This window comes from Hippopotamus amphibius, chromosome 3 (genome assembly GCF_030028045.1).
Source record: "Hippopotamus amphibius kiboko isolate mHipAmp2 chromosome 3, mHipAmp2.hap2, whole genome shotgun sequence".
In the NCBI taxonomy this organism is placed as follows: domain Eukaryota; kingdom Metazoa; phylum Chordata; class Mammalia; order Artiodactyla; family Hippopotamidae; genus Hippopotamus; species Hippopotamus amphibius.
Window position 1 is genome coordinate 31,342,346 of NC_080188.1, and position 22,824 is coordinate 31,365,169.

At 38.8% G+C, this 22,824-nt stretch overlaps 2 protein-coding genes across 7 annotated transcripts in view; both read left to right on the plus strand.

The window, feature by feature from the left end:
- The window catches only part of LOC130849151 (RE1-silencing transcription factor-like), a 34,161-nt gene extending 28,522 nt beyond the window's left edge, over window positions 1–5,639 (plus strand). For 4 of the 5 annotated variants that reach the window (XM_057727806.1, XM_057727809.1, XM_057727807.1 and 1 more), the window contains one exon: window positions 83–5,639. In XM_057727806.1, coding sequence (XP_057583789.1) covers window positions 83–2,169 — 2,087 coding nt within the window. In that variant the 3' untranslated portion in view covers window positions 2,170–5,639. The remainder of the gene's footprint in view (window positions 1–82) is intronic. The other variant, XR_009052691.1, reaches the window with a different exon arrangement.
- A 3,476-nt stretch (window positions 5,640–9,115) lies between these two features.
- Window positions 9,116–22,824, plus strand: part of POLR2B (RNA polymerase II subunit B) — a 51,089-nt gene continuing 37,380 nt past the window's right edge. For both annotated transcript variants that reach the window (XM_057729395.1, XM_057729396.1), the window contains exon 1: window positions 9,116–9,347. In XM_057729395.1, coding sequence (XP_057585378.1) covers window positions 9,173–9,347 — 175 coding nt within the window. In that variant the 5' untranslated portion in view covers window positions 9,116–9,172. The remainder of the gene's footprint in view (window positions 9,348–22,824) is intronic.

Here is a 22,824-nt window from a genome sequence, read left to right on the forward strand (position 1 = left end):
ATTTTTTAATAAATATATTTGAATAAATCTTGAATTCATTTCTTAATGTATGCCTTCTGCAACATCTCTTGTTTACCTTCAGGTGAGAAGCCATTTAAGTGTGACCAGTGCAGTTATGTGGCCTCTAATCAACATGAAGTAACCCGCCACGCAAGACAGGTTCACAATGGGCCTAAACCTCTTAACTGCCCACACTGTGACTACAAAACAGCAGATAGAAGTAACTTCAAAAAACATGTGGAGCTCCATGTAAATCCACGGCAGTTCAACTGCCCTGTATGCGACTATGCAGCTTCCAAGAAGTGTAATCTGCAGTATCATTTCAAATCTAAGCATCCTACGTGTCCTAATAAAACCATGGATGTCTCAAAAGTGAAACTAAAGAAAACCAAAAAGCAAGAGGCTGACTTGCCCGATAACAAAATCTCCAGTGAAAAAACAGAAACAGAGCAGACAAAAACAAAGGGGGATGTGACTGGGAAGAAACACGAGAGGTCTGTAAAAGTGGAGAGAAAAGATAATGTTTCAAAAGAGAAAAAGCCTTGTAGTAATGCCTCAAGCCAAGTGACTACCAGAACTCGCAGATCGGCCATGGAAGCTAAAGAAATGGATGTGCACCCAGGAAATAATTCAGAAAAAAGCTGTAAAAGCAAGAGAAGCAAAAGGAGGATGGACGCTGAAGCCCATTCCTCCCAAGATCCTGTTAATGATGAACCTGTGACAAAAAAGAAAAAGAAGGCAGAAAGCAAATCCAGAAATAGTCAGGAAGTGCCAATGGGTGACAGCAAAGTAGAGGAGACTAAAAAGCAGAGTATTTGCATGAAAAGCAGTACAAAGAGGAAAACCCTGAGAAGTAAATCATGTAAAAAAAGCAACAAGCCTGCTCAGAGGAGACCCGCTCAGATAGAGCCTCCTCAGGTGGGGCCTGCACAGACAGAACCTCCTCCTCCCACGGAGCCTGCTCAGGTGGGGTCTGCTCAGACAGAGCCTCCTCCTCCTCCTCTCCCCCCTTCTCTCCCTCCTCCTCCTCCTCCTCCTCCTCTTCCTCTTCCTCCTCCTCTTCTTCCTCCTCCTCCTCTTCTTCCTCCTTCTCCTCCTGTGGGGCGTGCTGAGGTTGAGGTTGTCCAGGAGGGGCCTGTTCAGATGGAACCTCCTCCTCCCCCTCCGCTTGTGGGGTGTGCTGAGGTCGAGGGTGTCCAGGAGGGGCCTGTTCAGATGGAACCTCCTCCTCCCCCTCCGCCCGTGGGATGTGCTGAGGTCGAGGGTGTCCAGGAGGGGCCTGTTCATTCGGAGCCTCCTCCTCCCATGGAGCCGATCCCCAAAAGGTCTCCGCGAAAAGGTAATAGAAAGGAGAAGTCCAACCTGCAGAGTGAAATGGTGCAGGAGCAAGTCCTTATTGAAGTTGGCTTAGTGCCTGTTAAAGACAGGCAGCTTCTAAAGGAAGCACAGGATCTCTTACCACCATCACCACCTCTGCCAAAGGAAAACTTAAAAGAGGAGGAGTCAAAAGACCAAAAATTATTCCCTGCAGGTGAAGGAAATAAAGAAGCTCCTCTTCAAAAAGTGGAAGCAGGAGAGGCAGATAAGAGTGTAGCTGGTCTTGCTGCTGTTACCAAGGAATCTGTCAGTATGTCATCCTCTGAAGCAAGCTTGAATATGCCAGAGGGTGAAACTTTACATGGTAAACATCAGGCTGACACTATTCTTTGTGAAATGGAGATGGACACTTGTGAGAAGAAAACAGGGAATCCCTCCGGCAGAGACTTGGCAGTTGAAGAACCAATTTCACCACCACTTCTTCCTCTGTTGCTCGAAAAAGGTGAAGCAGTGACCACAGCTGCTGTGGCATCACCTCCTGTCACCGTGGCAGTAAATGAGCCTCAGGAAATGGACGAAGACGAAGGCATCCACAGTCATGATGGAAGTGACCTAAGTGACAACATGTCAGAGGATAGTGATGATTCTGGATTGAATGGGGCTCGGCCTGTTCCGCAAGAGACTAGTAGAAAAAATGGAAAGGAGGCCTTGGCAGTCAAAGTGGCGGAGGGAGATTTTGTTTGTATCTTCTGTGATCGTTCTTTTAGAAAGCAAAAAGATTATAGCAAACACCTTAATCGCCATTTAGTTAATGTCTACTTCCTTGAAAAGGCAGCTCAAGGGCAGGAGTAATTAAAATTTGGGCAAGGCTTCAGTTCTCAGTTTGTAAGGTCTGTGACATTTTATATTCATTTGTAGTAGTAGACAACCTTTTGTTTTTAAAATTGCTTTAATTTGTATCCAATCTTGATTTTTTAAGTGGCAGTTCTTTTCCTTAGGACTCTGTACCTGTTGATGTACAAATCTTAGCAAGTTCAAGGGAGTTAGTGTACTAAACCAGCAGACATCTGAGTGTTAGCTTTTGCATTTAATTGAACCAAGAAGGCCAAGGTGTTGCTAGAGCATTTATTGATTTTTCAGCTATAACTTGCCTGTTTTCCCCCTCATGTCTGTCTGCCTGTTTTGCTTTAGTTTATGCATAGTTTCTTGTTTAGCTCTATAAAAATTGGCATACTTAAGTAGCAAATTACTTGAGGAATTTGCCTGCTTTATATAAAGTTAGCACTTTAAAATTGTTTTAGAGATGAGAAGAGACATTTAAATTGAAGAGAAATTCTGCCAACTATGGACATTGTATCAGTCCAGGTATTTACTTCCTGAGTTTTGATCATTACATACATATTTCTTATTTGTGTATATGTTATGTCATAAAAAAACATTGATTTTGGTGTGTTTTTTTATTTCGGTGCTTTAATGGCTTAAGATGTTGCACATTGTTTGTTATTTTTTTTTTTATCTATGCAGTTACATTTTTTTCTAGAACTAGCATTTTTGTTGAACAGTAACACTTTATACATATATTTGCATTTTATTTTTTCCTCCTTGGAGGGATGCTTTTAATCTTGTTTGCAAACTGCCAGTTTTTGGGTTTTTTTTTTTTTCCTTTGCTGCAATTGTCTTTTTTGCAGAATATTAGTGTGTGCAAATTTCTGAGCAAATGAAACATGCATGTTCAGTTTATTGATTTTGATAGTCATATCTATGCCAGAATCTGCATTTCATGTGTTATTTATTTTAAATGGTGTAGTGAATTCACAGCTCTCAGTTCAAACTTTACAATAAATAAGCCACTAGGTCTATATTGAATGGATTTTTATCTCAAATACCAACCTCCCTGTCTGAGTACATCTACGTCCTAAATGTACCGTGTTAAATTGTATCTTAGAGGAAAACCTCTTTCTTAGATGGTTGGTGTTTATAGGTCTACTCTGCTGAATAAAGAATTGAAATTTTTATTTGGAAACTGCAAATCTGGAATTAGGCATGATTACTCCTTCAAGTTATACAGAATATGAGTTTGTGAGATTCCAAAGCCATAGCAATTATATGGAAAACCTAGGATGAGAAAGGTAGTATGAGTGCTGGTAGACCAGCTGCTGCTTCCTGTGAATACAGTGAAAAAGGCTGGCGAAACTTAAGTTCAGTCCAGATTAAAAAAATCATACTTTCTCAGGGATCTCCACCAACTTGTGGGTGTCCTGGCTGTTCCTGTGACTGCCTTTTTCTACAGGTGAGAACTCAAATGGGTTGCAGCTATTCTAGTGGTCCTATGGGGGCACTTTGTATGGAAGAGTGTGTACTCCCAAACTTTGTTGGTAGGTTCTTTGGCCAGTCACCAAAGAATATGAAAGAAGCCAACAAAGGATTTTTCTTGTTGATAGCAGTTATTCATTGTAGTCCAATAAAATATGATCCCAATAGGGAACCTTGAACAACTCCATTTCTCTGTTGTTCTATTCTGAAATAACCACTTTATATTTCATTTACTTTCTTTTGTCTGATCTCTGAGGCAGGTTTCAGAGTTTGGCAATGTAACAGGAATGATTAGGAAAAGTATTGAAGTATGGGTGGAAAATTTGTTGAAAATCTGAGAGTGAAGTCTGAGTTGAAAGACATTCGAACTTGGAATTGACTGGGAGACCAAAGATTTAAAGAAGCAGAAGATTCTCTCAAGACACGAGGAGTAAGTTGTGTGTTACTGGTGTGTGTTTTGTGTGCATGATAGGGATTTGTAAATGATGTTGAATTCTAAGCTCCGACAATCATTGTCAATGGAAGATCAAGTTGCAAATATTTATGTTTTAAAACCTAAATTATAAGGCTAGTTAAATCTTTCTAACAACTATTTTCAGTGTTATCATATGTTACCTTTTACAGTATACATGAAAAGGTTCATGTTAAGTACAAATTACAGATTGCGAATCAGTTTGGGGAAGAGGTTTTGTGGATTCTTTGATACTTCAAAAGAAAAATTTGACTTCTGAGGAATTGGACTAATTTTCTTACCTAGATTTTAAGACTAGAATGCCAAAAACAAAAGTATGAAGGAAATGAAAATTCATTATTAGAGTGGTCTGTGAAAACATTTTTACTGGGAATTGAATGGACTTGAGGACTTTCTTCCAGAAAACAAGGACTTGATTGTCAGGCCTATATTAGGTTCTGAACCTTAATGCCATGTATTTGTACTTATTAAAAATTGTTTCAGTGAGAAGTATATTAGTAATAAGAACTTCTGGTCTAGTTGGGAGTTCTTCCATTTGAAAAATGTGATATTTGCATGAAACTGTGTGAATCTTTTTGTTTTCTCAGTTTACCCTCCACTGGATAGGATTGAAGCTAGAATTTTCCCTTTTGATAAAGAAATGAAAAGTGAACATGTTATTTGTAAATTGATGTTTAGTACTAGAGCAAAAGTTGAAATATTGGAATATGTTATAAGCCTAATCCTTGGTAGCCTTATAAAAATATATCTTTTAACTATCTTCTGAACCTATATTCGCATTGCTTTTCAAGATATTTTAAGTTATATTTTTTTCCTCTTTTCAGAGCTGCTTCTATGGGGCTGCCTTTTTTTTTTTTTTTTTTTTTAAATAATTTGAGGTGTTATTCACAAAGGGCTGCATTTTTTGTTAAGATTTCTTACAACTATGGCTGGGTGTTTTTTTCTCTAGTCTTCCAGCAAAGGCCATTTTATCTTTATCATGACTTTAGAGACACTCTAGAGTCACTTCTAAAGTCATTTGGTCTTTAACTTTGGGGACTGTTTTGCATACGAGTTTTAATTCAGATTTAAGAAATTATCTGAATTTTGGTTTGAGTAGATTCGGGATCTACATGCAATATTAACTAGATCGGATAACTTTTATATTTTCATATGTATACATAGGCTTTCCTCACCCTTGTCAACATCCATTAGTTATTGAACTTTGTGAACTGGCATTGAAACATTACAACAATGTTTTATTGCACCAATTTTATAAACTTTTACTGTGCAATACGTGTTATTTTTCAGAGACAAACCAAAGTTTAATTTCTCAAGGTTCTTGCTGTTGCTTTAGCAGCATTTTGATGGAGGCTCTTTTATATACATTTGTAATAGATAAAATGTAAACCAGATTGCAAATCCTTTTTCTTTCTTTTTTAAAGCAAACCATGTACCAAGTTTTTTGGTTCAAACTGTGTAGGATAAGTTAAATTGCATTCTATTAACCAATATGAGTGTATTTCTGTAAGTATAGCTATGTTGAAATAAAGTTTTAAAAAGCATTTTATGCCTTTGTTTATTATTGGTACATCAAGTATCAAGGAAGTGAAATTTACTTGGCTGGAATTGCAGTTGTATTAATAATTTTGAAAGCCTACCCAGATAACCCATGGTAGGTAGAAAGGTTCTGGCAGGTGTTTTTGTTTGGGTAACAATCCCCATGGGTAGTAGTCTAAAGCCTGTCTTTCTATAGTTTGCTTTCTGGGAGGCTGAGGTGAAGGTTGGGGAAAAACAACCTGCAGACAATTTATAGGAGGCTTTACATAGTAATTCCTTCCCTACTACAGGTCCCTTTAATAGTTTTAATATACATGTCCCTTCTCAGTTGCAGGCCCAGCATTAGTAAATTTTGACTCATAATTGGGAAAAGGTTGCACTGATGAGCAAATAAGTTACAGTGAATGTTCCTTGAAAGCCAGAGCAGTATTTTAAGGATTTTATTGTATTCAGTGGACGTCTGAGAAGAATGTGAAACCCTTGCAAAAGTGATGCTATCTAGTAAGGTTCTCTTTCCTTTGTTAGTGGAAATAAACAGTTGTGCTGTATATTGAAGGCTTAGGTGTTTTTGTGGACATCAGAGACAAGAAGAGTGATGCAAAGCATCAAAACAACTGGGTTCCATTCTGCCCTGATGCAGCAAGTGACCTGGAAGCTGTCAGGAAGGAATAGATATTTCTTGTTGAATTGATGAGTGATTCACCCTCTTCACTCTCTTCCCCCTCTTGTAAATCTCCTTATCAGAAACAAAGCAAAATGAGTTTCCAAGCATTTGTTTTATTGGCATGGTAGAATCAAAGATGAGTGTGAAAGTTTCTGCCTGGTGTAAGGATATGTGGGTAATTTATCATGAGTATATAAATGTTATTGATGTGTGACTTGCTTTGTTACTTTAAGGAATGAAAGAATGGTTATTAGTGTGTTTCTCCAGTCTCTTGGTACTCCTTTCTCAGAGGCTAACCCTGTTATGGTTTTTATTGCCTTGGTCAAAAAGTTTGTTCGGGTTTTTTGTAACATCTTACAGAAAAAACTCAAATGAACTTTTTGGCCAACGCAATATATGTATCATCCATTTACAATTAACCTTTGGCCATTCTTTGTATTCTGCCTATGGTCTCAGTCAGGGCTTGACCCCAGTTTGTAGATGGAGTCCATGGTACAGTAGTATGATCTCTCCTCTAGGGTACTTGACAGCTCTCATCCTCAACTCCATAAAGGCACGTTGGTGAAGATGCTAAAACAATGTGCTTATGTTTGGTAATTGGAAAATTTCAGTGTTACAAAATTGCCTTTCTAAAAGATTTTGATGTTCGCTGTATCAAGTGCTCTGTGGCCCTTGCAGTTACAGCCGGCTTCACAATGGGTCTCTCTTCTTTACTACTGTAATTGGGCATATCTTCAGGGAATCAGCTATATTTATACATATATCCCCAAATGCCCTCCCTCCCTTGGGGTTGGGGTGGGCTCCCTCCCACCATCCCTATCCCACCCCTCTAAATCATCACCCATCATCGAGTTGACCTCCCTGTTTTATGCAGCAGCTTCCCACTAGCTATCTATTTTGCAGTTAGTAGTGTACATATGTCAGTGCTACTCTCTCACTTCGTCCCAGCTTCCCCTTCACCTCCCCCACCCCCATCCCATGTCCTCAAGTCTGTTCTCTACATCTGTATCTTTATTCTTGCCCTGTCACTGGGTTCATCAGTACCATTTCTTTACATGCCATATATATGAGTTAGCATACAGTATTTGTTTTTCTCTTTGTGGCTTACTTCACTCTGTATGACAGTCTTTAGGTCCATCCATGACTCTACAAATGTCCCAATTTCATTCCTTTTTACAGCTCAGTAGTATTCCATTGTATATATGTACCACATCTTCTTTATCCGTTCATCTGTTGATGGGCATTTAGGTTGCTTCCAAGTCCTGGCTATTGTAGATAGTGCTGCAGTGAACATTGTGGTATATATTTCTTTTTGGATTATGGTTTTCTCAGGGAATATGCCCAGGAATGGGATTGCTGTCATACGGTAGTTCTGTTTTTAGTTTTTTAAGGAACCTCCATACTGTTTTCCATAGTGGCTGTACCAATTTACATTCCCACCAACAGTGCAAGAGCATTCCCTTTTCTCCACACCCTCTCCAACATTTATTGTTTCTAGATTTTTTGAAGGCCATTCTGACTGATGTGAGGTGATACTTCATTGTGGCTTTGACTTGCATTTCTCTAATGATTAGTGATGTTGAGCAGCTTTTCATGTGTTTGTTAGCCATCTGCATATCTTCTTTGGAGAAATGTCTATTTAGGCCTTCTGCCCATTTGTGGATTGGGTTATTTGCTTTTGATATTGAACTGCATAAGCTGCTTGTATATTTTAGAGATTAATCCTTTGTCAGTTGCTTCATTGGCAAGTATTCTCTCCCATTCTGAGAGTTTTCTTGTCTTGTTTATGGTTTCTTTTGCTGTGCAAAAGCGTTTAAGTTTTATTAGGTCCCATTTGTTTATTCTTGATTTTATTTCCATTATTCTAGGAGGTGGGTCAAAAAGGATCTTGCTTTGATGTATGTCACAGAGTGTTCTGCCTTTGTTTTCCTCTGAGAGTTTTATAGTGTCTGGCTTTACATGTAGGTCTTTAATCCATTTTGAGTTTATTTTTGTGTACGGTGTTAGGAAGTGTTCTAATTTCATTCGTTTACATGTTGCTGTCCAGTTTCCCCAGCACCACTTATTGAAGAGGCTGTCTTTTTTCCATTGTATATTCTTGCCTCCTTTGTCAAAGATAAGGTGCCCATACGTGTGTGAGTTTACCTCTGGGTTCTCTATTCTGTTCCATTGATCTTCCTTTAAATTTTTGTGCCAGTACCGTACTGTCTTGATTACTGTGGCCTTGTAGTATAGTTTGAAGTCAGGAAGCCTAATTCCACCAACTCCATCTTTCCTTCTCAAGATTGCTTTGGCTATTTGGGGTCTTTTGCGTTTCCATACAAATCGTAAGATTTCTTGTTCTAGTTCTGTGAAAAATGCCATTGGTAATTTGATCAGGATTGCATTGAATCTGTAAATTGCTTTGGGTAGTATAGTCATTTTCACAATGTTGATTATTCCAATCCAAGAACATGGTATGTCCTTCCATCTGCTTGTATCACCTTTGATTTCTTTCATCAGTGTCTTACAGTTTTCTGCATACAGGTCTTTTGCCTCCTTAGGCGGGTTTATTCCTAGGTATTTTATTTTTTTTGTTGCAGTGGTAAATGGGAGAGTTTCCTTAATTTCTCTTTCTGCTTTTTCGTTGTTAGTGTATAGGAATGCAAGAGATTTCTGTGCATTAATTTTGTATCCTGAAATAAGTGGGACCTAATGAAACTTCAAAGCTTCTGCACAGCAAAGGAAACTATAAGCAAGACAAAAAGACAATCCTCAGAATGGGAGAAAATATTTGCAAATGAATCAACAGACAAAGGAATAATCTCCAAAATATATAAACATTATATGCAGCTCAATATCAAAAAAACAAACAACCCAATCAAAAAATGGGCAGAAGGAGAGAAAAAGATGGCGGCGAAGTAGAGAGACGTGGAGTGCATCCCTCTCCACAGATGCATTGGGAATGCACGGAAGGACGCAGTCATTCCCACAGAGAACCAGCTGAACACCAGCAGACGGCCTCGGACACCAGAAAGGGCTGCGGGGAGCCCGACATAGCCGGTAGGGAGGCATCTACAAGGGCTCAAAGAGGGTGAAGCAGTGGAGCTGTGGCAGACGGGAGGGAGTGAGAAACGTACGGAGGGTCCGCAGCGCAGCTCAGCGTTCCCGGACCGAGACATCGATCCGCGGCTGAACGGAGGGTCCAGGAGCGGGAGCGTGGGAACCGGAGAGCTGGTTCAGGGGGAGAAACATTGTTGCCGGTAGGGTGACGGACCGAGAGGACAGGAGGGAGGAGGTCTGCGGAGAGGAGTACCGGTCCCTGAGAGCTGCCCGGCCATGATGGCGGCTGGAGGCTGCAGGCTCCCGGGCGGGGGGGAGGAGCCGCGCGCATAGGCTCTCCCTCTCTTTCGGTGCCTCTGCAACAGGCAGTGGAGAGACGCCCTGCGGGCCACCTAAGGCGCTCAGGGGTAACAAGCACTCTCAGGCACTCGGGCGGGGCTAGATTAAAACTCCTTGCACCGCCAGCAGCAGGGAGGCTGCCGAGAGAGAAAAAAAAAAACCCAGCATCAAAAAGAAAAAACCCCGAGAGAGGCCCAACTCTAAGACTTTCTGTGTACGCCTGAGCCATCAGCGCCCTCTGCAACAGGCACCTCCAAGCCTGACTGAAACAATAGTGCGCCACTGCTCACTCACTCCCAGGAGAAGGAGCCACTATTGTACCCTCTCCCTCCCCACACACCGAGGCTTACAGATGAACAATAAAGGAAACCCAAGGCAAGGAGAAGGACACTTACAGCTGAGACGCTAAGGAAACAGAAATAGTAGTATCAATACCTATTGAACTGGTCCATTCTGGGATCAGTTCTGGATTTTTTTTTTTTTTTTCTTTCTCTCTCTCTCTCTCTTTTTTTTTTTTTTTTTTTTGATTTATTAAATACGATCTTAGCCCTAAGGGATCTACAAGTTTTACAACATAATTTTTTAAGGATATTTTTTATTCTTTTTTTTTTTTTTGCCTTTTTATATACTTCTATATCTAGCTAAGTTTTTGGTAGTACGGACAAAATATCTTTCATACTTTCCTTTCATCCCTTTCTTTTATACACTTCTATTCCTTTCTTTTTCTTTGCATATTTCCAACCACATTACACTCTTCTGTTCCCCTTTCTTCCAGCCATTTTAAGTGTATTTTATCTTAACATACTTATAAGCAACACTATCGGTCTGCTCAGACTCCTTGCTCTATTCTCCAGATGATGCACTGCCTTGGTATTAATATTAGGCTTTTGTCTTTATCTTAGTTCTTAGTACAGTTGTCTAATTACATTCTGAGAATCTCCATTCTCTCTGGTGGTACTCCAGCTTATTTCTACATTTGATCCTAGCTTACAAAATCTCCCTGGATTGATGTTTGTATGTGTAGGGTGTTATTTGTTTGTTTGCTTTTGCTTTTGTCTCTGATTTGTTCTGTTTCAGTTGTCAATTTCTGCTGGGTTTCTCTTTGAATATCTGATAGCACACTGGGGTTCTGTCAGGTCTTTCTAGAGCCTTATGTACTAACGGATTCAGTAATTGTGTGTCTTATACATGTATGTGTTTCCTAGACTGAATATTCATTTAATCCAATACTTGGACATTAGTCTGAGGCTTGGACAGTCTTCTATAAACACCTCTATCACCAGGACAAGCAACCCCAAAAGCTTGGACAACCATGAGGAAACAAAGAAACCCCATGCAGGCAAGGAGCAGGCAAAAAACCCACAAGACCAAATAAATGAGGAGGAAATAGGAAAAATGCCTGAAAAAGAATTTAGAGTAATGATAGTAAAAATGATACAAAATCTCGATAACAAAATAGAGAAAGTACAAGAAACAGTTCATAAGAACTCAGAAAAACAAACAGCAATGGATAACAAAATAACTGAAATTAAAAATACTCTAGATGCTATAACCAGCAGAATGACTGAGGCAGAAGAACGAATAAGTGAGTTGGAAGATAGAATGGGAGAAATAAACGCCACAGAGCAGGAAAAAGAAAAAAAAATAAAAAGACTAGAAGACAGCCTCAGAGACCTCAGTGATAACCTTAAACGTACCAACATTCGAATTATAGGCATCCCAGAAGAAGAAGAAAACAAGAAAGGGTCTGAGAAAATATTTGAAGAGGTTATAGTGGAAAACTTCCCCAACATGGGAAAGGAAAGAATTAACCAAGTCCAAGAAGCACAGAGAGTCCCATACAGAATAAACCCAAGGAGAAATACACCAAGACACATATTAATCAAACGAACGACAATTAAACACAAAGAAAAAATATTAAAAGCAGCAAGAGAAAAGCAACAAACAACATATAAGGGAAAACCCATCAGGATAACAGCTGACCTTTCTACAGAAACTCTGCAGGCCAGAAGGGAATGGCAGGATATACTGAAAGTCCTGAAAGAGAGACACCTACAGCCAAGAATCCTCTACCCAGCAAGAATCTCATTCAGATTTGAGGGAGAAATCAAAAGCTTTCCAGACAAGCAAAAGTGAAGAGAATTCAGCACCACCAAACCAGCCTTACAACAAGTGCTAAAGGAACTTCTCTAAGTAGGAAACACAAGAAAAGGAAAACACCTACAAATACAAACTCAAAACAATTAAGAAAATGGTAATTGGAACACACATGTCAATAATCACTTTAAATGTAAATGGATTAAATGCTCCAACCAAAAGACACAGACTGGCTGAATGGATACAAAAACAAGACCCTTCTATATGCTGCCTACAAGAAACCCACTTCAGACCAAGGGATACATATAGACTGAAAGTGAAGGGATGGAAAAAGATATTCCATGCAAATGGAAGTCAAAAGAAAGCTGGAGTAGCAATACTCATATCAGACAAATTAGACTTGAAAGTAAAGACTATTAAAAGAGACAAGGAAGGGCACTACATAATGATCAAGGGATCCATCCAAGAAGAACATATCACAATGGTAAATATCTATGCCCCCAATATAGGAGCACCTCAATACATAAGGCAAATGCTAACAGCTATAAAAGGGGACATCGACAGTAACACAATAATAGTGGGAGACTTGAACACCCCACTTACATCAATGGACAGATCATCCAAACAGAAAATAAATAAAGACACACAAGCTTTAAATGACACATTAGACCATCTCGACTTAATTGATATTTATAGGACATTCCATCCAAAAACGACAGACTACACTTTCTTCTCAAGTGCACACGGAACATTTTCCAGGATAGATCACATCTTGGGTCACAAATCAAACCTCAGCAAATTCAAGAAAATTGAAATCATATCAAGCATCTTCTCAGACCACAACGCCATGAGACTAGATATCAATTACAGGAAAAAAACTGCAAAAAATACACACACATGGAGGCTAAACAATTCACTCTTAAACAACCAAGGAATCACTACAGAAATCAAAGAGGAAATCAAAAAATATCTAGAGACAAATGACAACGAAAACACAACAACCCAAAACCTGTGGGACGCAGCAAAAGCAGTTCTAAGAGGGAAGTTTATAGCAATACAGTCCTACCTTAAGAAACAAGAAAATGATCGAATAAACAACCTAACCTTGCACCTAAAACAACTAGAGAAAGAAGAACAAAGAAACCCCAAAGTGAGCAGAAGGAAAGAAATCATAAAGATCAGAGCAGAAATAAATGAAAAAGAAAGGAAAGAAACCATAAGAAAAATAAATGAAACTAAAAGCTGGTTCTTTGAGAAGATTAACAAAATTGATAAACCATTAGCCAGACTCATCAAGAAAAAAAGGGAGAAGATGCAAATCAACAGAATTAGAAATGAAAAAGGAGAAGTCACAACGGACACCTCAGAAATACAAAACATCATGAGAGACTACTACAAGCAACTATATGCCAATAAATTGGATAACCTGGAAGAAATGGATACATTCTTAGAAAAATACAATCTTCCAAGACTGAACCAGGAAGAAATAGAAACCATGAACAGACCAATCACAAGTACAGAAATTGAGGCAGTGATTAAAAATCTCCCAACACACAAAAGCCCAGGACCAGATGGATTCACAGGTGAATTCTATCAAACATTTCGAGAAGAGCTAACACCTATCCTTCTCAAACTCTTCCAAAATATTGCAGAAGGCGGAGCACTCCCAAACTCATTCTATGAGGCTACCATCACCCTGATACCAAAACCAGGCAAAGATGTCACAAAGAAAGAAAACTACAGACCAATATCACTGATGAATATAGATGCAAAAATCCTCAACAAAATACTAGCTAACAGACTGCAACAGCATATTAAAAAAATCATACACCACGATCAAGTGGGGTTTATCCCTGGGATGCAAGGATTCTTCAATATACGCAAATCAATCAACGTGATACATCATATCAACAAATTGAAGGATAAAAACCATATGATCATCTCAATAGATGCAGAAAAAGCTTTTGACAAAGTTCAACATCCATTTATGATAAAAGCTCTCCAGAAAATGGGCATAGAAGGAAATTACCTCAACATAATAAAAGCCATATATGACAAACCAAAAGCCAACCTTGTTCTAAATGGAGAAAAACTGGAAGAATTCCCTCTAAGAACAGGAACAAGACAAGGGTGTCCACTCTCACCATTATTATTCAACATAGTTTTGGAAGTGTTAGCCACAGCAATCAGAGAAGAAAAAGAAATGAAAGGAATCCAAATTGGAAAAGAAGAAGTAAAATTGTCACTCTTTGCAGATGACATGATATTATATATAGAAAACCCTAAAGACTCTACCAGAAAACTGCTAGCACTAATTGATGAGTTTAGTAAAGTAGCAGGATACAAAATTAATGCACAGAAATCTCTTGCATTCCTATACACTAACAACAGAAGAGCAGAAAGAGAAATTAAGGAAACTCTCCCATTCACCATTGCAACCAAAAGAATAAAATACCTAGGAATAAACCTGCCTAAGGAGGCAAAAGATCTGTATGCAGAAAACTTTAAGACACTGATGAAAGAAATCAAAGATGACACAAACAGATGGAGGGACATACCATGTTCCTGGATTGGAAGAATCAACATCATGAAAATGTCTGTACTACCCAAAGCAATTTACAGATTCAATGCAATCCCGATCAAATGACCAATGGCATTTTTCACAGAACTAGAGCAAGAAATCTTACGATTTGTATGGAAACGCAAAAGACCCCGAATAGCCAAAGCAATCTTGAGAAGGAAAAATGGAGTTGGTGGAATCAGGCTTCCTGACTTCAAACTGTACTACAAGGCCATAGTGATCAAGACAGTATGGTACTGGCACAAAAATAGAAAGGAAGATCAATGGAATAGAATAGAGAACTCAGAAATAAGCCCAAACACATATGGGCACCTTATCTTTGACAAAGGAGGCACGAGTATACAATGGAAAAAAGACAGCCTCTTCAATAAGTGGTGCTGGGAAAATTGGACAGCAACATGTAAAAGAATGAAATTCAAACCCTTCCTAACACCATACACAAAAATAAACTCCAAATGGATTAAAGACCTACATGTAAGGCCAGACACTATCAAACTCCTAGAGGAAAACATAGGCAGAACACTCTTTGACACACATCAAAGCAACATCCTTTTTGACCCACCTCCTAGAATCATGGAAATAAAATCAAGAATAAACAAATGGGACCTCATGAAACTTAAAAGCTTTTGCACAGCAAAAGAAACCATAAACAAGACTAAAAGGCAACCCTCAGAATGGGAAAAAATAATTGCCTATGAAACAACGGACAAAGGATTAACCTCCAAAATATACAAGCAGCTCATGCAGCTTCATACCAAAAAAGCAAATAACCCAATCCACAAATGGGCAGAAGACCTAAATAGACATTTCTCCAAAGAAGACATACAGATGGCCAACAAACACATGAAAAGATGCTCAACATCACTCATCATCAGAGAAATGCAAGTCAAAGCCACAATGAGGTATCACCTCACACCAATCAGAATGGCCATCATCACAAAGTCTGGAAACAACAAATGTTGGAGAGGGTGTGGAGAAAAGGGAACTCTCCTGCACTGTTGGTGGGACTGTAAATTGGTACAGCCACTATGGAAAACAATTTGGAGGTTCCTTAAAAAACTACAAATAGAACTACCATATGATCCAGTAATCCCACTCCTGGGCATATACCCAAAGAAAACCATAATCCCAAAAGAAACTACCATAATGTTTATTGCAGCACTCTTTACAATAGCCAGGACATGGAAGCAACCGAAATGCCCATCAACAAATGAATGGATACAGAAGATGTGGCATATATATACAATGGAATATTACTCAGCTATAAAAAGGGATGAGATGGAGCTATATGTAATGAGGTGGATAGAACTACAATCTGTCATACATTGTGAACTAAGTCAGAAAGAGAAGGACAAATATTGTATGCTAACTCACATATACGGAATCTAAAAATGGTACTGATGAACTCAGTGACAAGAACAAGGAAGCAGATACACAGAATGGACTGGAGAACTCGAGGTATGGGAGGGGGCGGGGGGTGAAGGGGAAACTGAGAAGAAGTGAGAGAGTAGCACAGACATATATATACTACCAACTGTAAAATAGTCAGTGGGAAGTTGTTGTATAACAAAGGGAGCCCAACTCAAGGATGGAAGATGCCTTAGAGGACTGGGGCAGGGAGGGTGGGGGGGACTCGAGGGGGGGGTGTCAAGGAAGGGAGCGAATATGGGGATATGTGTATAAAAACAGTTGATTGAACCTGGTGTACCCCCCCCAAAAAAAATAAATAAATAAATAAATAAAAAAAATAATAAAATGAATAACCAACAAAGACCTGCTGTACAGCACAGGGAACTCTACTCAATATTCTGTAATAACCTAAATGGGAAAAGAGTTTGAAAAAGAATAGATACATGTGTATGTATAACTGAATCACTTTGCTGTATACCTGAAACTAATGCAACATTGTAAACCAAGTATAGTTCAATATAAAATAAAAATTAAAAAAAAGAAAAAAAAAAATGGGCAGAAGACCTAAATAGGCATTTCTCCAAAGGAGACATATGGATGGCCAAGAGGCACATGAAAAGCTGCTCAACATCACTAATTATTAGAGAAATGCAAATCAAAATGACAATGAGGTATCACCTCACACCGGTTAGAATGGGCATAATCAGAAAATTGACAAACAGTAAATGCTGGAGATGGGTGGAGAAAAGGGAACGCTCTGGCGCTGCTGGTGGGAATGTAAATTGATACAGCCACTATGGAAAACAGTATAGAGCTTCCTTGCAAAACTAAAAATAGAACTACCATATGACCCAGCAATCCCACTACTGGGCATATACCCAGAGAACACCATAATTCAGAAAGACACATGCACTCCAGTGTTCATTGCAATACTATTTACAATAGCCAGGACATGGAAGCAACCTAAATATCCATCAACAGATGAATGGGTAAAGAAGATGTGGTACATACATACAATGGAATATTACTCAGCTGTAAAAAGCAATGAAACTGGGACATTTGTAGAGACATGGATGGACTTAGAGTCTGTCATACAGAGTGAAGTGAGAAAGAGAAAAACAAATATTGTATGTTAACATATCTGTGGACTATAGAAAAATGGTATGAATAAACCAGTTTGCAAGGCAGAAATAGAGACACAGATGTAGAGAACAAACATATGGACACCAAGTGGGGAAAGTGGGGAGGGTTGGCGGGGGGATGAATTGGGAGATTGGGATACCAAATTGTACACTCTAAATATATGCAGTTCATTGTAAAAAAAAAAAAAAAAAAAAAAATTTGTGTCCTGCTACTTTACTAAATTCATTGATTAGTTCTAGCAGTTTTCTGGTAGAATCTTTAGGGTTTTCTATGTATAATATCATGTCATCTGCAAAGAGTGACAGTTTTACTTCTTCCTTTCCAATTTGGATTCCTTATATTTCATTTTCTTCTCTGATTGCTGTGGCTAAAACTTCCAAAACTGTGCTGAATAATAATGGTGAGAGTGGGCACCCTTGTCTTGCCTGTTCTTGGAGGGAATGCTTTTCAGTTTTTCACCATTTAGAATGATGTTGGCTGTTGGTTTGTCATATATGGCTTTTATTATGTTGAGGTAATTTCCTTCTATGCCCATTTTCTGGAGAGTTTTTTTTTTTTTATCATAAATGTATGTTGAATTTTGTCAAAAGCTTTTTCTGTGTCTATTGAGATGATCATATGGTTTTTATCCTTCAGTTTGTTAATATGATGTATCACATTGATTGATTTGTGTATATGGTAGAATCCTTGCATTCCAGGGTTAAACCCCACTTGATTATGGTGTATGATCTTTTTAATGTGCTGTTGGATTCTGTTAGCTAGTATTTTGTTGAGGATTTTTGTATCTATATTCATCAGTGATACTGGCCTGTAATTTTCTTTTTTTGTAGTATCTTTGCCTGGTTTTGGTATCAGGGTGATGGTGGTCTCGTAGAATGAGTGTTCCTCCTTCTGCAATATTTTGGGGGAGTTTGAGAAGAAATCTCCCAACAAACAAAAGCCCAGGGCCAGATGGATTCACAGGTGAATTCTATCAAACATTTAGAGAAGAGCTAACACCTGTCCTCAAACTCTTCCAAAATATAGCACTTTTAATTTTAATTTAAAATTAAATTCCTTTATTTGGAACAATTCCTTAGCTTTTGTCCTTTACAACATTAAGAGTTTGAAGAGTGCATGCCAGCTGCTTAAAGAATATTCCTTAATTTAGAGTATTCTGATTGTTTTCTCGTGTTTTAATTCAGGTTATGCTCCTTGGCAGGAATAGTACTGGTGCCTTATGTCAGAAGGATGTAATGCCATTATTGGTTGTGTTAACTTCTTGGTTAAGGTGTTGTCTACATTTCTCCACTGCAAAGTTATTTTTTCCCTTTATAATTAATATTCTGTGGGATGATACAGTGAAGCTGTCTTACTCTTCAACACACCCATTGATTTTAGCAGCTACTGATTTTTGCTTAAATAAATTATATATCTTCTATGGTAACTGGTATTCTCTATCAAGAACAGCTTTCTCTTTTCCCCATAGATCAAGGTTGTTTCATGTGCTGAGTTACTCACTTTACCCCAGTTCAGTAGTGGGGGGGCGTGCCCTTTTAAGCTAAATGAGACTACTGCAGTTTGACTGTTACACTGAATGATTAAAACTCAGAAATACCACATTTCTCTGTGCTTAAGTCGTAACAGTACAATAAAAGTTATGAAAGCTTGATGGACTGCGATAAGGGATAAACTGCAAGTAGAAATTTGCCAGTGGTTGAGATTCTACAACCAGAAGGCAGTTTTAGAGAATGATGTCTTAATTCTTTTATTGATTTTAAAATACCACACTATTCATTTCTTTTTTGGTGTGCTCTAATTTTTAAGTCACGTAATGCAAGTACAACGACATACTCAAATTTCAAACAAGTTAAAATTCATCTATACTAGCTCTCTTCCTACTAATGTTTCATTTGTTTCTCCTCTAGAATTAACTGCTGTTAATCTGCTGTTAACTTTTTTTTTTAAAGATTTATTTATTTTTTATTTATGTTATTGGGTACATTGGGTCTTCATTGCTGTGTGTGGGCTTTCTCTAGTGTGGAGGGTGGGGGCTACTCTTTGTTCTGGTGCTCGGGCTTCTCATTGCGGTGGCTTCTCTTGTGTTAGAGCATGGGCTCTAGGTGCACGGGCTTCAGTAGTTGCAGTGCGTGGGCTCAGTAGTTGTGCCTTGCAGGCTATAGAGTGCAGGCTCAGTAGCTGTGACACACAGGCTTAGTTGCTCCACAGCCTGTGGGGTCTTCCTGGGCCAGGGATCAAACCCGTGTCCGCTGTGTTGGCAGGCGGATTCTTAACCACTGAGCCACCAGGGAAGCCCCTGCTGTTAACTCTTTACCTCCATATGTGTGTGCATGATTTCTATGCTTGATTTCTATGCTTTTTACATAATTCAGATTATTGATACTCTGTAGTGAGTAGAATTTGGGGACCTTTGTCAGTAGCTAAGGACCTTCCGTATTCTTTACAACTATTGCATAATGTTTCATAGTATCATGGTTTAATCATTAATTACAGCCAAAATTTTTTTTTTAATGTTTTTTTTTTTTTTGCTGCATCATGTCTTAGCACTTGGGATCTTTCATTATGGCCTTCTGGCTTCTCTCTAGTTGTGGAGCATGGGCTCAGTAGTTGTGGTGCACAGGCTTAGTTTCCCCACAGTATGTGGGATCTTGGTTCCTTGACCAGGGATCAAATCAGTGTGATCTGCATTGCAAATTGGATTCTTTTTTTTTTTTTAATTTTTTTGGGGGGTACACCAGGTTCAATCATCTGTTTTTATACACATATCCCCGTATTCCCTCCCTTCCTTGACTCCCCCCCCCTCGAGTCCCCCCCACCCTCCCCGCCCCAGTCCTCTAAGGCATCTTCCATCCTCGAGTTGGACTCCCTTTGTTATACAACAGCTTCCCACTGACTATCTATTTTACAGTTGGTAGTATATATATGTCTGTGCTACTCTCTCGCTTCGTCTCAGCTTCCCCTTCACCCCCCACTGGACCACCAGGGAAGTCCCTAATTATAGCCAAAATTGATTGACCATCTGGAAGTATTTTGAGAGTGGACACCATGTGGAGTGAGTGGTTCAGGGGACTCTAAGGATCTTACAACCTTACAAGTTATGTTTATGCTTGTGTTCTTAAGTCTTTATCTCAAGGATTTTGTTTTTGTTTGAACACAGATAATGGATGTTTAGTGTTGCTTATAGTAACAGAATAATGAATAACATGTTCATTTAACATTCGGCATTGATGTGGTAGGGGAACAGTACCTTGTCACTCAGCTAATATTACGGGGGGAAATGAATTCTCCATATGATGGTATGTTAAGGAATTGCAGCTTAATAAGACAGAGGTGCCTGCTTGAGCATGAGCTACAATGGTAGCTGGAATTTTGCCATGTGTAGTGGACCATTATGGGGATCCCAGAGGATTTTCATCTGCATGGCAGAACAAAGGTTTTTTCTTTCTTCCCTCCCTTTCAATTCACTTCAGAACAGAAATTTTTCTGATGAGATACAGCACATCTTACAGATATTGAGAATAAGGTAGGCAAGTTGGTATAATAGCAGGATGAGGCTTTGCAGTGAACAGTAGCAGAGGTAGCTGCAGTGACTGCAGTACCCAGGGACCAGAGAGCAAGGCAAGGGCAGGAATCTGTACTAGGCTGTTAGGAGTACTGAGGTGGCCTCTTTGGTAGGGACACTAATGAACATGATTTTTGTGTAGGTTAGTAGTAGCAGCAGTGAAATGGTGAGACTTGCATGTTTCTGCTTTGTGTCCTGTGCGCAGAAGTATGAAATTCCGCTAAAGGGGGCTGTTGTTGGAGAGGAAAGAAACGGCTGACTTCATGTAAGAGTAGGCTGGCCTTATATGATCCACATGAGCCAACCCTGGGGACATCCGGAAATAATTGGGAAAGATTTTTGCATGGAACTGGAGATCCCACATTAGCATCTAGGAGTAATCCGTTTCTAAGTACCAGGCACTCTTCTAAGCACATCCCATTTAATCTTCTCAACATCCCTGAAAAGTAGTTTGTTATTCCCACTTTGCTTCGTACAGACAAGCAAATTGCCTGAAATCATACAAGTAGGACGTGGCAGGTCTGTGCTACATTGCCTTTCTGATTAAGTTAAGAATATTATATGGGGAAATAGGTGCAAGGAGCAATTAGGAGTGGTGGTGAAAAGGATTTCAGCCTAATCTGAACGTTCTCAATTTATGATAATGTATTAATTATATTAACATGATATAGAGGGCAGTCTTTTTTTTTTTTCTTTAAGAACTTTTATTGAGACTCAATTGACGTACAATAAACTGCATATATTTAAAGCATACAATTTAATATTTTTTTTCTTATTAGTAATGTATGTATGGCAATCCCAGTCTCCCAATTTATCCCACCCAACCCTCCCCACCTCCCAGCCAGCTTTCCCCACTTGGTGTCCATATTTTGTTCTCTACATCTTTGTCTCTATTTCTGTCTTGCAAACTGGTTGATTTGTACCATTTTTCTATATTCTGCATATATGTGTTAATATATGATATTTTTCTTTTTCTGACTCCCTTCACTCTGACAATCTCTAGGTCCATCTTTGACTACAAATGTCCCAGTTTCATTGCTTCTTACAGCTGAGTAGTATTCCATTGTATATATGTACCACATCTGCTTTATCCATTCTCTGTTGATGGACGTTTAGGTTGCTTCCATGTCCTGGCTATTGTAAATAGTGCTGCAATGAACATTGAGGTGCATGTGTCTTTTTGAATTACGGTGTTCTCGGTGTATGCCCAGTAGTGGGATTGCTGGGTCATATGGTAACTCTATTTTTAGTTTTTCAAGAAACCTCCATACTGTTCTCCATAGTGGCTGTATCAATTTACATTCCCACCAACAGTGCAAGAAAGTTCCCTTTTCTCCACAACCTCTCCAGCATTTACTGTTTGTCGATTTTCTGATGATGCCCATTCTAACCGGTGTGAGGTGATACCTCATTGTCGTTTTGATTTGCATTTCTCTAATAATTAGTGATGTTGAGCAGCTTTTTATATGCTAGAGGGCAGTCTTTAAGCAGCCTTCCCTCTATCTAACCAGTTTATATTTACTGACAATCATGAGAAGTTTACCAGCAGTAGTCAGATTAACTTGACCATTTTGAGATGAAAGTGAAGTAGGGTAAAACAGTTGTTCCTTGATTCTCCTTAGGCCATTTCTGAGATAGCATAAGCTAGCATTTTTAGATAAGCGACTATATTCATTATGTGGGCAGTTATTTTTAAAAATTATTAATTAGTAGTTTTAAAAGTTTTTATTGGAGTATAGTTGACTTAGACAATGTCAGTTTCTGCTGTACAGCAAAGTGAATCAGTTATATATATATATCCACTCTTTTTTAGATTCTTTTCCCATATATGTCATTACAGAGTATTGAATAGAGTTCCCTGTGCTATACAGTAGGTCCTTATTATCTATTTTATATGTAGTAATGTGAACATGTCAATCCCAATCTCACAATTTATCCCTCCCCTACTTCCCACTCTGGTAACTGTAAGTTTGTTTTTTACATGTGTGACTATTTCTGTTTTGTAAATAAGTTCATTTGTATCATTCTTTTTTAGATTCCACATATAAGGGATATATGATATTTATCTTTCTCTGTCTGCCTTTACTTAGTATGATAATCTGCAGGTCCACCCATGTTGCTACAAATGGCATCAATTTGTTCTTTTTTAGGCTGAGTAATATTCCATTGTATACATGTACTACATCTTCTGTATCCATTCCTCTGTCAATGGACATTTAGGTTGCTTTTGTGTCTTGGCTGTTTTAGACAGTGCTGCTATGAACATTGGGGTGCATGTATCTTTTCTTTTTTTTTTTTGGCCACAACATGCCACTTGCGGGATCTTGCTTCCCAGACCAGGGATC